Source organism: Marmota monax, unplaced genomic scaffold (assembly GCF_021218885.2).
Source record: "Marmota monax isolate L192 unplaced genomic scaffold, Marmota_monax_Labrador192_F-V1.1 WCK01_AAM20220418_F8-fsc00218, whole genome shotgun sequence".
NCBI classification, from domain to species: domain Eukaryota; kingdom Metazoa; phylum Chordata; class Mammalia; order Rodentia; family Sciuridae; genus Marmota; species Marmota monax.
The window spans coordinates 2567675-2583397 of record NW_026694764.1 but is presented as its reverse complement, the minus strand read 5'-3'; the positions used below and the strand labels follow the sequence as shown (position 1 = coordinate 2583397).

The 15723-nt window shown below is 36.3% G+C and overlaps 1 protein-coding gene across 1 annotated transcript in view; it reads right to left on the bottom strand.

Annotated features, from left to right (window-relative positions):
• The window catches only part of Ube2g1 (ubiquitin conjugating enzyme E2 G1), a 96240-nt gene that overhangs the window by 18170 nt on the left and 62347 nt on the right, over positions 1 to 15723 (bottom strand). The window contains exons 2-3 of the mRNA XM_046425019.2: positions 10407 to 10509; positions 724 to 821 (exon numbers count right to left, since the gene is read on the bottom strand). Of these exons, the coding sequence (XP_046280975.1) occupies positions 724 to 821; positions 10407 to 10509 (201 nt within the window). The remainder of the gene's footprint in view (positions 1 to 723; positions 822 to 10406; positions 10510 to 15723) is intronic.

Here is a 15723-nt window from a genome sequence, read left to right as displayed (position 1 = left end):
AGTTATGAGTAGCCCATGTTCTAAAACTGAGTTAACGAAATATATACTAGAAACCTATGTTTCATGATTTCTTTTTATTTTTTTAATCCTTTTTTTTTTTTTTTGAGAGAGAGAGAGAGAGAATTTTTTTAATATTATTTTTTAGTTCTCTTTGCTGGTATGTGGTGCTGAGGATCGAACCCGGGCCGCACGCATGCCAGGCGAGCGCGCCACCGCCTGAGCCACATCCCCAGCCCCTGTTTCATGATTTCTATGCTCTTTGTAATTAATACTATTCAGAAACTGCCGGGGCTGGGGATGTGGCTCAAGTGGTAGAGCGCTCGCCTGGCGTGCGTGCGGCCCGGGTTCGATCCTCAGCACCACATACAAACAAAGATGTTGTGTCCGCCTAAAACTAAAATAAATAAATAAATAAATAAATAAATATTTTAAAAATCTCTCTTCTCTCTCTCTTCTCTCTAAAAAAAAAAAAAGAAACTGCCTGTAATTTGGAACACTGAGTCTCAAAAAGAGGAGAAATCTAAGTAAATAAATAAAAAATAATATTTTCCATGTGATCTATTAGTTCTTCTATCTTAAAAAAGCTACTACAAGGCCATGTGCACAATGAACACAATGAACTTAAAAAGTAAATTCCAAAGCAATTTCACCAAGAACTATCATCTCTGTTATTGACCTTGAAATCTTTATATTTCAAGTAAAAACAAAACCAGATAAACTTACCATTTGGGTGCCAGATTTCTGTAATGAATTTCATTTTAGGAGGCCGGAGGGGATAATCTTTTGGGAAAGTGAGATGAGCCTTAAAAACACCACCTTCACTGAAAAAAAAAACAAAAACAAGTTCTTGCCTATAAGTTCCTGCTTATAAGTATACAATCATTAAAACAAATATAAAACAAGAGTGTAGGCACTAAAAGTAAACATAGTGAATAATTCAAGGGTTCAAAAGTAAACATAGTGAATAATTTGGATTCCCTACAGATAGTTTATTAAACTGGGTGTTTGAGGTAACTATCATACCTATAACTTTATATTAAACTCTCAAGAGAGCTAGTAAAAGGAAAAAGAAATGGTTTGGTAAAAGAGGCATCCAGATCAGATCATCAGTAGCTATGCTATGATCTTTCCATCATTTCCCAATGCACTTATAACAAAATTCAGAAAGTTTAACACTGTTTATAGGGCTCGAGTTGCCAATTTATCTACATTGATCTCAAACTATTGCTCTTTTTTCTGTTCTAGCCAGTCTTCTTTCAGTTCCTCAAACACACAAGTTCCTTGTCATCTCAAAGCTTATATGCATTTGTTGTTCCTTGTCTGGGAACCAATGTGTTATGTGTCGAATATTGGGAGTACAGCAGTGAACAGAATACAGTCTCTGAAGGAATTTGTAGTCTACTGACTTTCCAGAACCGTGCTCATGAAAAGAACTTTCTGCAAAATTAAAGATGTTCTATACCTCTGTTTGTTCAATATAGAGTCACTAGCCACAAGTGGCTATTGGCTACCATACTAGACAGCCCAGTTATAAATCAATGCCATTTAACTGGGAATCATTTTTGAAGAAACGTCAATAAAACAATAAAATGATGTATATAATACCAACTAAAACCCAAAAGATCAAGTCGGCCTTAAAGGGCAAAAATGACCAAATTCCTGCCTTGGAACCCAGATGCTAGATATTTCCTCTGCTTGAAATACCCTTTTCATTTTTCTTCTGATCATCATTCACTCAGCTTTAACTGTTACCTAGACAAAAGATTTTCCCAATCTAGTCACTAGGTCCCCTCTATCACACTGACTTCTTTTAATTTACTGCAATAGCAGTTCGCACATCTGATTCTCTTATTATTCAGTGTGTACACTCCATTAGAGCAGAGTCGTGATTATTTCAGATCAATGAGAAATGGAATTCTTAGATCATAAAATAGTTTTGATTCATGAACAAATATACATTATATATTTAAACTAGATAAAATTCATTATCTAGTTATGCTAAGCATTGTTCTAAATAATTTTTTTTAAAAAGAACAAAGCATTAGCAATCATTGTGAAGCTTACCATTCTAGAATTAGAAACAAAATATCTAGCAAAAAAAAGAATACCAGTAATAAGTACTATTTTAAAAAGCAAATATTTATAGAATAAGCCCATTTGTTTTTTAAACAAAAATGTGGACACATTTGTACACAAATAGAAATATGTCTGGGAGTATATCATCAGTACATTATAATGGTTAACTCTATATGATACGGGATCATTTTACTTTCTGATATACACATTTCAATATAGCTTGAATTTTAAAGTACAAGCAAGTATTAACTTTTCTGTTCAAGAAAGCAAGATGCAGGTTCAGATTAAGTTTTTTGTTTGTGGTACCCAGCATGAACCCACAAAGCTACATCCCCAACCCTTTTTATTTTCAATTTTGAGACGGGGTCTGGCTAAGTTGCTTTGGCTGCCCTTACAGGGGTGCATCACTGCAATGGAACTAAGTTCTAAAAAGATAAGTAGATCACTATTATCAAATACTTGTGTGGGCTGAGGATATAGCTCAGTGGTAGAGTGTTTGCCTTGCATGCACAAGGCCCTGGATTCCATCCCCAGCACCACCCAAAATTTATATATATATATATATATATATATATATATATATATATATACACACACACACACACACTTGTGAATACTTAGGAATGGCAACTTGATTCAAAAATATATAAATTCAGTGACCTTGAAAATCAATTTTGATAAAAGCAACAGAAAAGATCACAAAGCATTAAGGAAAGAATGGGATGGTATAGTACAAAGCATGATGAATGGGACAAATTGTACAAGAAATTTAAGAAAGAAGATGAAGAAAAAGTACAAAGTACTTTCAAAGGGGGAAGACTAATTTGTTTCCAAGAAGATATGAATGTGTTGGCTAGAGATATTAGAAAAAGAACAATGAGAAATTAGCTATAAGTAAAAAGGAAACAAAGGTAGTAGAGTGCCTAACCATGAAAAAGAAAGAACATCTTTTCCTTTCCCACAGGAAGAAAAACAGATTGAATATAGAACAGATATCCAGGAGTAAAAAGGATAATTATAGACGAAACATCAATATACTCATTTTTTTTTCAAACCCACAAAGATACAACCGTGGTAAACAAAATTAAAAGTATCAAAAGAATGACAAATTCTATGCCTGCCTAGGGCCTTACTCTTGGATAATTTACCAGGTTATCACCTGAAAGGAAAAAAACATGAAGCCTTGAGGGGAACAGAGTCTGAAACAGCTGCTGTGGAATGTACATTACATTGACGAAAGAGAAGTACTATCTCAGCTACCCCAACCTGCATTAATAAGTGCCAAACTGGTCTTAGGACATATTAATTACATGGACTAGTCTTCCAAATAGGCTGCAAAAGCAATTCAGTGAGTCACTTATCAAGTTCTTTTGTTAACAGAAATAGAACAGAAAACATGTATTTTTATAAAATCTATGTATTTCTACTCACTAACCTATATAAACATATATCACTGGATCATGATAGAAAATATTGTCTGATCATGGTTTAAAAAACAAGGTTGAAAAGCCACAAATACAGATACACACACACACACACACACACACACCCATGCACTTCATTTTACTAGTGAGGATATTCTGATATTCCTTGAGAAATATTAAGTTGGTTTTCCCAGATCACTTTAATTTTGATTGATTAGATGCCATCAAAAGGCTCCATAATGGCCTAATGGAATCCTCATTATGAAAAACTGCCTCAGGCTAGGCATGGTGGCCCAAACCCAGCATGAGGATTCCAAATTCAAGGCCTTAAAGACACTATCTCAAAAAAATGAACAGGGCTGGGGTTTATCTTAGTGGTGGAGTGCCCCTAGGTTCAATCCTCAGTAATACCCCAAACAAAACAAAACAACAACAAACAAAAACATTGCCTTAATGCCTCTAAATTATAAATTATTTTCAAACTTTAAAATGTCAATGAAATTTACTTAGTAAGACTGCCCTAAAGATTTAAACCACATAATTTTTCCTTCTTCTAAAACACTGAGAAACAACTATGCTAGTTCTCATAATTTTTCTTCTCTCTGTGGACCCATCACCTTCTATTTTATTTGGGGAAATTCTACCTTCATTCATTCATTGCCTTGCTTGGTAGTACCCAATTTCTGGATACAAACTTCTACTCAATAGTCAAGTGAGCAGAGAGGAATCCTAAACCCACAGGGTAATTACAGACTAAACATCAATATATTCATTTTTTCAAGCCCTCAAAGATACAACTGTGGTAAATAAAATTAAAAGTTATTAAAAGTATCAATAACCAGACAAGGTGGCACATGCCTGTAATCCCAGCGACTCAGGTGGCTGGAGCAGGAGGATCCTGAGTTCAAACCCAGCCTCAGCAACTTAGCGAGGCCCTGAGCAATTCAGGGAGTCCCTGTCCCTAATAAAAAAGAAAAAAAAATTTAAAGGGCGGGGTGTGTTGAGAGCCACAGCCAAAGGGGCCCCAGCAAACTTCCAGCTGCCAGCTGATGATTGGCTCACAGCGGCCCCAGCAACATCTAGCTGATTGGCTCCTCGGCCCCAGCAACATCTAGCTGATTGGCTCCTCTGCGGTGATGCTCATTGGGCTGTTTCCCTGCCCTTTCAGACCACGGAGCTGCTCATTGGGGGACTTTTTTGGCTCCGCCCACGTGACCCAGCCAATCGGCCTCAAGAGCAGGCGGATTGTGGGAGGTGGAGAGAAGCTTGTGTGGGAGAGAGAGGCTTGTGGAAAGCAGGTGGTGGCAGTTGAGGCTCTGAGGGTTTTTCCTGAGAGGCTGTTTTGTTTGGTGTGTGTGGTTCTAAAAATAAAGTTAGTTTCTTTTGACAAGTGGCTCCTGATTGTGCCCAGCCAGACTGCAGCAGGGGATGCCAAGGGATGTGGTTCAGTGGTTAAGTGCCCCTGGACTTAATCCCTCATACCAAAAATAAAGTATCAATGAATTCAAAATATCTTTACTTCTGTTACATAATTAAAGACTTTTTCCATCACAGATTCTAATAACATAATTACTAATATGGGTCAAAAAGAGGTACGCAACCAACTGTTCCACAGTTTTTAAAAAGTTTGAGAAACATAGGCCAAGTTAAACATAGGCCAAGTTTTGCCTGGAGGTTTTTCCTTACTGTTACTGTATTAAATTATAAAAACCCTACAAGAATTATACTGTATCGTTATATCATACTTATTTTTTAATAATATGCTGTATGCTGCCTTCTGAAATTTTGCTCAATATTGTTCTTTCAATCTATGTCTCTATTAGTATCTGCCTTTTGTTCATTCATTTTACCTGACACATTCCACAATTTCTCCACTATTCTGATATTTGACTGCTTCTTCTCCCCCTGCTTCTGTTATAATGCAATGTAACGCATTCTAAGCTTTTTTTTTCAATTTATGTTTTTTAATCTAGACATTAAGATACCAGGTAAGGTCAAGTTTATATAATTATGCAAACTAACACAACCAATAAAAATGATAGAGTAAGGGAGTTATACCAAGGCAGTCTCCAAAGCCCATATTCTTAAGCCCATATTATCATGTTCAAAGCACATGATAAATGACATGACATTGCCATTGATCACTCAGTTTCTAAGCGATGCAGACACTAGATTCATTCCCTACAGAATTTGATTATAGAATATATGATTTCTGCCTTCAAGTCTCTAATAAGACTGTAAAAAGAATTTTGTAAATATAACAGAATTTTGCAATTGTAAAAAAGTTTTAATAAGGCCTCTATCATTAACTACATGTTTTCTATATTCAACCAAGGTTGGGGAAAATTATAAAACACATATAATCTTAAAGACTCCAACAAAATTTTTTATACCATGGCCATGGTAAGAAATTAAAAAAAAAAAAAAACATACTCCTTAAATAGACCGACCAATGGTGATGAAAGAAAAAAAGAGTTAAATATAAAAGAGGGTATTCATTATTTACAACAAATTTATAATTATTTAGGGATATTTGCATCTGTCTTTTTTCTTTTAGTGATATCTGGGTCTCTTTTTTCTGTAAAAACCACTGCCACTTCTATCTGAAAATTTTATTTCTGTGGATAGAAGTGGCTATTCATACTACTTGATAATTAGTCTGAAAATAGGAGGTATCCCACACCATTTCCAGAATGTATACTTCACAGAAAGCTCAAAAATCTATTCTTGGATGGGGGGATATAGCTTAGTGATAAAGTGCTTGCATGGACAGGGCCCTAGGTTCAATCCCTGAATGACAAAAAAAAAAAAAAAGAAAGAAAGAAAAAAAGGAGGGAAAGGTGGAGAAAAAGAAATGCATTCTTAACAGTGCTAGAAAGATTCAATAATAAAAATTTAATGAAATATAACCTGAAGATGAGTATAATGACCACATTCATGTTCATGTTAACTACCAGCCTCAAAGTAACACTTGATGTGCTAGCCGATTACATGGACTGTAAAGAATGTGGGTTGCCCTCTAGCTACTAAATGAAGGCTAATAATGCCATCACAAAATTTCACACCAGCTTTTATAAAAATTTTGGTATACTTGTTTATTTTCTATAATCTAATTGTTAAATGGCGAGCTAATCATTTAGGTCTGGATAACACCTAAGCCTAAGCTAACTTATTTTCAACCCCTCTAACCCCTACTAAAACAACAGTAAGAACAACACTTAACTTCCTTACAGTTCAGTGAACACTTTTTAAGGACTCTATGAAGTACTAAATTCTTGATAGAATTTTAAAATGCCTATTTCTTCTCCTCATTTTCCTTGTATCTTCGTGGCTACTTTCCTACAGCCTTTCAATGGAACTAAGCCAATTTCTCTCTTCCCCGAACAAAGGACTAAGAATCTCACAAAAACAATGTGTGATTATAAGAAGCCACCAGTGTCTCATTATTAAGTACACACTCCAGTGGAGCTACCACAAATGCTTCTGCCATTCAAAACTCAAATCAACAGCCAATACTTTAATAAATGTTCGGTGAAGGCTAGAAATGGGTTTTATTAGTGAATGGCTTATTAAGTAGAATGCTTATTAGAAAGTTGTTCTCTTAGATTAAGCTGGAGGTATACAATGCATATATGGACCACCTAATAATATGTGCAATAAGTTCATGATGCACATGTGTGCATGCGCGCATGTGTATGAAAAATAAATGCAATGAGCTCGTGGAGTTAAGGCTTGAGCCAGGATTCCTACCCAGTACTCTATACAGATATCAGTTTAAGAGAATTTCTCTCATTATCTTGTACCTACTATAAGGTATCTTGTACCATCACTATAATGTTGCTATGTCTTCCCTAAAGGAAAAAAAAAAAAACAGCAGAAAGTACTTGAATTCACAGACATGGTTTTGTGCACAGAATTTGTTAAGAATCTGCTCTCTTGGGCTGGGGATGTGGCTCAAGCGGTAGCGCGCTCGCCTGGCATGCGTGCAGCCCAGGTTTGATCCTCAGCACCACATACAAACAAAGATGTTGTGTCTGCCGAAAAAACTAAAAAATAAATATTAAAATTCTCTCTCTTAAAAAAAAAAAAAAAGAATCTGCTCTCAGGGCTGTGGTTGTGGCTCAGTGGTAGAACACTCGCCTAGCATACACAAGGCACTGGGTTCGATCCTCAGCACCACATAAAAATAATAAAGATATTGTGCCCACCTATAACTAAAAAATTAAGAGAGAGAGAGAGAGAGAGAGAGAGAGAGAGAGAATCTGCTCTCAAGTTACAAGATTTAGAGACAATACCTGTAAGATGGTTTTTAATGGCTACTTTTTCCTACCCCAAAACTCCAATGCTGTGGATTGGCCACATTCAGTTATCTGAATGTAGAATATATCACAAGGAAATATATCAGCAAAAATTCTGATTGGCAACAGTTATAACAAAACAAATTGTTTTTTTTTCAGATTATAGAAAAGATGAACATCTACACTATGATTCAATTCTGTTGTGTCTCAGCTCTGCTATAGAAGTAGCTCTGAAAATTCTTTCCTACAAGCTGTTAGGGAAGAGTGGGGGGCTACCATCTTAGAAAACCTAAAAATGGGGCTGGAGTTGTAGCTCAGTGGCAGAGCGCTTGCCTAGCATGTATGAGGCCCTGGGTTCTATCCCCAGCACCACATAAAAGAAAATAAATAAAAATAAAAGTATTGTGTTTATCTACAACTAATACATATAAAAGTACTGTGTTTATCTACAATTAATACATATATACATTATGTATATATATATATATATATATATTTTTTTACAAAGAAAACCTAAAAATGATGATTTGACCACCCCCCCCCAAAAAAAAAAAAAAAGATTCAATGAGTCCAAATCCTTGCCTACTTAGTACCATTGAGGACCAAAGTTGAGTGAGAAAGTGTGGTCCTTAAAATTCAGATCTAGAGCTGTCCCTGTAACTCAGCTGTATGATTTGAGGAAAATCATCTGATTTTTCCACCCAATACCTCAACTTCTATAAAAAACATGAAAGTATAAGTCACCAACATCAAGAAGTAATGATGTCTTATAGAATAAAAAAATGCTAGTAAAGTTAGTCTACAAATACCCAGAGCAGAATATAAGACTGTAGTAGAAAGGTATTACATGAAATACATGAGAAATTCTTTTTTTCTATTATTCCTTGATACCACTATATTCCACTATCTACCTTTTTAAATCAATGGCTCAACAACTGGCAATCAGTTAATATTTTTATACCCTAATAATAACTTTTATAAACAAGAGAAAAATGGACATTATTTCACTTTAGGGTCAGAAAACCTTTTCTATACTTAGTATTCTGGGGGACCCAATTAGAGAATCACTAGAATATAAATGATCTTGAAAGTTTACTCCAGCCTTCATAAGATGCTGATATGTTCACAATATACGAAATTTTTTCACAAAAATATAATCCTATGACTTGATATTATAGTGTTAAGAATGATGAGACCTTGGAGCTTCTTCTTTTTTGGTACCAGGGATTGAACTCAGGGGCACTTGACCACTGAGCCACATCCCCAACCCTATTTTGTATTTTATTTAGAGACAGGGTCTCACTGAGTTCCTTAACACCTCGCTTTTTGCTGAGGCTGGCTTTGAACTCATGTTTATTAAAATTATTATTTTCCATTTTGGGATCAAGGCGCAATAAGTACAAGAAAAGGAAGAAGAAGACATGTTTTAATAGAAAATTTTCTTCCTTCCTGGTCCTTTTAAAATTAAACCTCTCAATTTCTAAGATGTTAAGTAAAAAAACTTTTTTGTATGGGGCTGGAGTTGTGGCTCAGTGGTAGAGTGCTCACCTAGCATGTGTGAGGCACTGGGTTCAATCCTCAGTACCACATAAATGTAAAATAAAGATATTGTGTCTACCTAAAACTTAATAGAACTAATATTTTTAAAAAAAATACTTTTTTCTCCCCCCCACCCCCTTGTGCTCAGTCACCCTGTTCTTGAGGTCTCTTTTCTTAAACCATGCTTCTCAACTTATTTTGGGGGGAAATACCTTGAGCAGAGTACAATGGGAAAAGAATCTCTACACCCTTCTGTTCTAAATTCATTTTTATCCCTTCCTGTCTCAAAACAAAAAACAAAAAAACTGTATGGAATCAACACCACCGTGCTCTGTGGGAAAAAAGAAAAACCTTCTGCTCCCTTCACTCTGCTGGAAGTTGGAGGGTGCTAGGCCCCTGTGTAGTAGTGCATAGAATTCTAGCTTTTTTCCTCCTTTCTCTGTATATTGAGCTCAGAGATTACACTGTGTCTCTATGTGAATATGGACAGTTAGCATTTACCAACATGTATCTGTCTACTTTTTCCTGTTTTAAAAAAAAAAAAAAAAAAACTTTTAAAAATGGGGTTATAGAAGGTCAGCAAAGGGTGGGTTTGAGATGTTTGGGTGGGTTAAGTGGGCATTTTGACAACATGGCTTCTCCTTTGGCATGTTTAATTGTGATGTTTAAAGGACATCCTTGCAGTTTCAGATGACATTTTTAAAATAAAATTCTCTCCTAATGATGAAAAATACTTTTTTGTATAACCTCACAGTAAGATAGCTATTTTGTAATTTATTTGTTCCAGGTATCAAGAGTATCTGAATTTCTGAAAGTATTATCTATTTTTATGAGCAAAGGTCGTAGACCTTGGAGTTTCAAAAAGAACACAAAACCCAAATATAAACAAATAAATAGACCTTTATCCTTTATTTAAAAAAAAAAAAAAGAAAACAAAAACCTGAGACGTAATCAAATTCAGTACAAACCTGCTCCCTAAAAAGCAATTTCACTTTGGCCTGCTAAAATAACTTTTAATTTCATTTAATTAAAAGAACAATTTTGAAAATGTCAGTTCCATTATACTTACTAAAGTGTGTCTGGAGGACCAATAATAAGGACTTCCCATCGATAGAGATCATTGTCATCTATTAAACCTGCTGAAAAGCCTTCCACTGGATTTTTGTTGAGTTCTGTGGAAAAAGAAAATTTTGATCAAAACTTTCAAGCACATAATTTCCATCCAATTTATAAACTGTAGGACTTGAGAATGCATGCCTTAAGTTCTAAACCCTCAAATGGATACACCTCGCCAGGCAAAATGGTACCTGACAAACAAATGTTCCATTTCCATACTACAAGATAATAGCAACTATTCATCAGATCAACTTCTATTGCCTTCTTACTTCTCCCCTTCTTACTTTTGTCCAGTCAAACTCTTACCATTCTAGGTATTCCTATAGCCATCTTTAAAAGAGACTGGTACAAAGAAGATATCCAGACCCATTTTCAGCTCAGAGAGAACTAGCCATTAAATCAGAAATGGTAATTCTGATGCTGAGGTCTTTAGGGCACATTTTCAGAAACATTGACAGAGTACCAAATAATACTTTTTTCATTGGAATTTTCAGAGTTTAACCAACTCTTATTTCTATTAATATGTGTATATCTATTTGACATGTCCCCTGTAGTCTAGGGACACACATCTCTTAAGTGGTGATCTCCCAAGTAGCCCACCATAACTAGCACCAAGAGAGCAGAGGCTCCATCTTTCCTGCTTGTGTGTGCTGAATGCTCTGCTAGCCACAGCTTCTAGCACACAGGAATAGCTTCAGAATAACAGCTATTGTCTATCAGAATGGATGTGGCATGGTGAAGTTTTTACTCTTATAAGGAGAGTACCCTGGCACAAAGAAAGAATGATAAGGGTGGGGGACAAGAAAAGAGACAAGGAATTCAAGGGGTAGGGGAACACAGGCCAAGAGAAAACCTTAGCAGGAAGGGATACACAGTCTAAAACAATTTTAGGAGACACAGGGCTTAATAATATAGTGACCTACTGAGAGTGGACAAGTCACAATCAGCATCCTTCTTAAAAGCTTTAATGAGGTATAAATGACATTTTGTGAACTGCACACATACCCAATTTGGTTAAGTATTGATGTTTGTATACACTATTGAAGTCATCGCCCAATCATGATAGTAAACGTATATGTCAATTACAAACAACACTATGAACTGTTTTTTTTCCTGCAAAAAAAAAAGGGGGGGGGGAATTGAGGACAAGGAAAGTAGTTCAGAAAGGACTTGCTGGAAATCTAAGTAAGAGTGTGATTCTCGTGTAACACCTGCCATCATCCTCAAGACATTCCATCTAATCATGGAAGCAAGTGTAACACAATCCACAGTGCTATAAAAGACTGAACAAAGTGTGCTGGTAACTGAGAAGGAGGTATTAATTCTTTGAGGATTCAGGGATAGTGTTATTTCAACAACTAGGACTTAACACCCAAGAGGTCAATGAAACATGGAGAGAGTAAAAAGTAAAAGTTTATATATAAACATGAAGAGCTTCTTTTCTCAAAATTTTATAAGTCTATTATTTTTGCCTGGTAGGCAAAGTGGACTTTTATAAACAGCTAAAACTACAAGAAATGCATTTTTACTTTTAAATAGACATCTAAGTTTTTATTAAAAGATACAGAAAATGCAAAGACATTAAGATAGGATTTGTGGCTGTTTATGCAAGCATATCTTTACTGAGTGCCAACTATATTGCAGACATAGGAGAAAAGAAAAGAAAGTCCCATTTTTTACTGTCGACTGAAGGATACAGTGAAATGCTCAGACAAACGTAATATGGGCAGTCACTTTCTACATGAGTTCTCTCATTTCTAACCACTTTCCAGACAAACATTATTATATAATCAGCCCTCTATATTTGCAGGCTCCATATCCACAGATTCAACCAACCACAGATTTAAAACAAATTTTTAAAGGACGGGGAATGGTATTGGGAACATTTCTGGGTGGTAGAGCATTTGCCTCCTATGCATCAGACCCTGGGTTGGATCCCCACAAAAGAGTCGCATCTGTGCTGAGCATAAACTTTTTTCTTGTTATTATTCCCTAAACAATATAGTATAACAACAATTTACATAGCATTTATATCATATTAGGTCTTATAAGTAATCTAGAGATGTTTAAAAGTAGTACATGTGAGGTTATCGGCAAATGGTATGCTATTTTACACAAGGGATTTGAATATTTAGATTTTGGTATCTGAGGGAATGATGTCCTGGAATCAATCCTCCATAGATACTGAGGGACAATTGTATTACTCAGATCTTCTTCTCCAATCATGATTTTATAACTTATCCAGAAATCACCTAGTTTGTTGCAGTTTCCAACAGAAGTCCAGTGAAGTTTTATAAAAGTAGGTAGGTAGCAAGCTCTGAAATTAACACATGAGGTCAAAATTACCCTTGAAAATGTCCTTACACTTTCCATAAAGCATATCATTGTTTATATTACTTTTGTCAATACACCCTAATTTTTGAAACTCATGACATGATGTCTACAGGCATGATTGTGTCCGCTGCACATTTCAATTAAGTGGTGAAGTAAGGCTCAAAAATGTTCCAACATCTCACTTTTATCATGGCTTTTGCCCCCAACATGGATCCTCCTAGGCCTGGTTCCATGACAAATTATTTAACAGGTTTAAATGCACCTATAGTGGTGGGCCATTATCATATCTTCATGAATGATTCCTTCAAGGTCTAGTTCAAGAAGGCCTTTCCTAAATAACTTACAAATAATCTTTTAACATTTTGCTAAATTCCTATTCATTATACTTTATCACCTGGCACTAGACTATTATTAGCTTCTGATTCCCAGAGAAGTAAACAGACAATGGCAATATGTCATAAATGCTCTAACAGTAGTACAGAAATAGGGGGCAGTCCAACAAAGAAAGGCATATAACATAATCACTGAGAGTCACAAAAAGCTTCTCAAAAGAAAAATGAGACAAAGGATTGGGTGCAAGGTATAGGTAGAGAAGCATATGCAAAATTTGAAATATGGAGCTGAATCTACTACTGAAGTAGGGCACACAAATGGAACTAGACAGAATGGCAGGAACTGGATAGCAAAGGGCTCTCAAGGATATGTAAATGTGGACTTTATCCAGAGGGTAGTGAAGTTATTTTGTCTTTTTTCCCTTCCTCCTATTCTCCTCCCCCCCCTTTATTTTGGGGGTGGTGGTGGTTTTGTTTGTTCATTTGTTTAAGAGACAGGGGTCTCACTATGTTGGCCTGATTATAGTCTTGAACTCTCCTGGGCTCAAGTGAGTCTCCTGTCTCAGCCTCCTTGGCACTAAGACTGCATTCATGACCACACTTCAAATATGCCCCCCACTCCACTGTTTTGTTTTTCTCAACAATGGGGTGACCTCATGAGATTTACATATCAAAAACCAATCTTGTGTGTGCAGAAATTACAAAAATAGCATCATGAAGAAGACTAAGAAAATTAAAAGGTAGCTATTAACATTAATAATGGAAAGTGTATCTTAAGTATAGGGCAGGAGAAAAAAATGAATGAAAACAGGAATATTTAGAAAATAAGATTAATTAACCAAACTTGGTGATGTGGGGGATAAAGTGTTAAATGTCAAAATGACATACAATTGCGGGTGTGGTGGTGCATGCCTGTAATCCCAGCAGCACAGGAGGCTGAGGAGCCCTGGTTTGCTCACTGGGGTCTTCCCTCTGGCTGGGCTCTTTGGGGTTCAAGGTGCATAGGGACATAGTGTGGAAACACAGTCTCTTCACAAACCCTGTGGAAGGGAGAACAGAGGTGTACTCAATTTTCTTCTCAGGTAATGGGCATGGAATGATGAAGTGATTGGCAAAGACAGGATCTGAACCCAGTTGTTTAGATTTCACATTGAGTTTTCTTCTCCATGATCCCCTCTGCTCCATAAGGTGAGGCGTGATAATAAAAGCACCAATAGTACCAGGCGTGGTGGCACACACCTGTAATCCCAGCGGCTTAGGAGGCTGAGACAGGGGGATCGCAGTTCAAAGCAAGCCTCAGCCTCAGTGAGGCAATAAGAACTCAATGAGACACTGTCTCTAAATAAAATACAAAATAGGGCTGGGATGTAAATTGGAAGTTGAGCACCCCTGAGTTCAATCCCTGGTACCCCCATACAAACCAAAAACAGACATACAAGCTCTCAAAAAGTTAAACATAGAGTTGCTATTATGACCCAGCAATTCCACTCTTAGGTATATTCCCAAGGGAAATAAAAGCATCTGTCCTCATAGAAAGTTATACATACATGTTTATAGCAGCATTATTCACTATAGCCCGAAGGCAGAAGAAACAACTCAAATAGCTTCTTCAATGAATGAATAGACAAATTGTGGAATAAACATATAATGGGATATTATTCAGCCATAAAAACAAATACAGTCCTGGGGCTGGGGTTGTGGCTCAGTGGTAAAGCGTTCATCTAGCACATGCAAGGCCCTGGGTTCAATCCTCAGCATCATATAAAAATAAATAAAATAAAGGTATTGTGTCCAACTACAACTAAACAACAATTTAAAAAAAAAATGCAGTACTAACACATGGTACGATTTAGATGAACCTTAAAAACATGAGGCTAAACCAAAGTGCCACGCCTGTAATCCCAGCTAACCAGGAGTCTGAGACAGGAGAATCACAAGTTTGAGCCAGCCTAGGCAATTTAGTGAGACCTATCCCACACTAAATAAAATACAGAGGGCTTGGGGTGGGGTAGTTCAGTGACAGAGACCTGGGTTCAAACCGTGGGAGTGAAGAGGGGAAAAAAAACCTCAGGCTACAGCTGTGGATGTAAACTAAGGCAAAGTGACTGCTACCCTATAGAAGATCCTGGGTTTAATCCTCAGCACCGCAAAAAAAAAAAAAAAAAAAAATCAGACTAAGGGAAAGAAACCAGTTACATAAAGTCACATATTATATGACCTCTTTTATATAATAAATCCAGGACAGGCAAATTCAAAAGACACAAAGAGCAGAATAGAGGTTACCAATGGATAGGAAGTGGGAGAAATGGAGAGAGAGAGAGAGAGAGTTACTTATTGAGCTTGTAGGAGTGGCTTATGGGTTGATGAAAAGGTGCTAGTGGTTACACTCAACACCACTGAGTGATGTGCTTGAACAGTTAAATGTATGTCAGTTTCACCTCACTCTTAAAATGACACAGAGATTTACTAAAATGAGAAATACAGGAGGAGGTACTAGTTTGAGGGGTAAGGGGAAGAACGGATGATGGGTCTAGTTTTAAATACTTAAGGAACATAAATACACTGCTTTTAAAAAGAAATGTGGAGCTTGGGGATGTAGTTCAA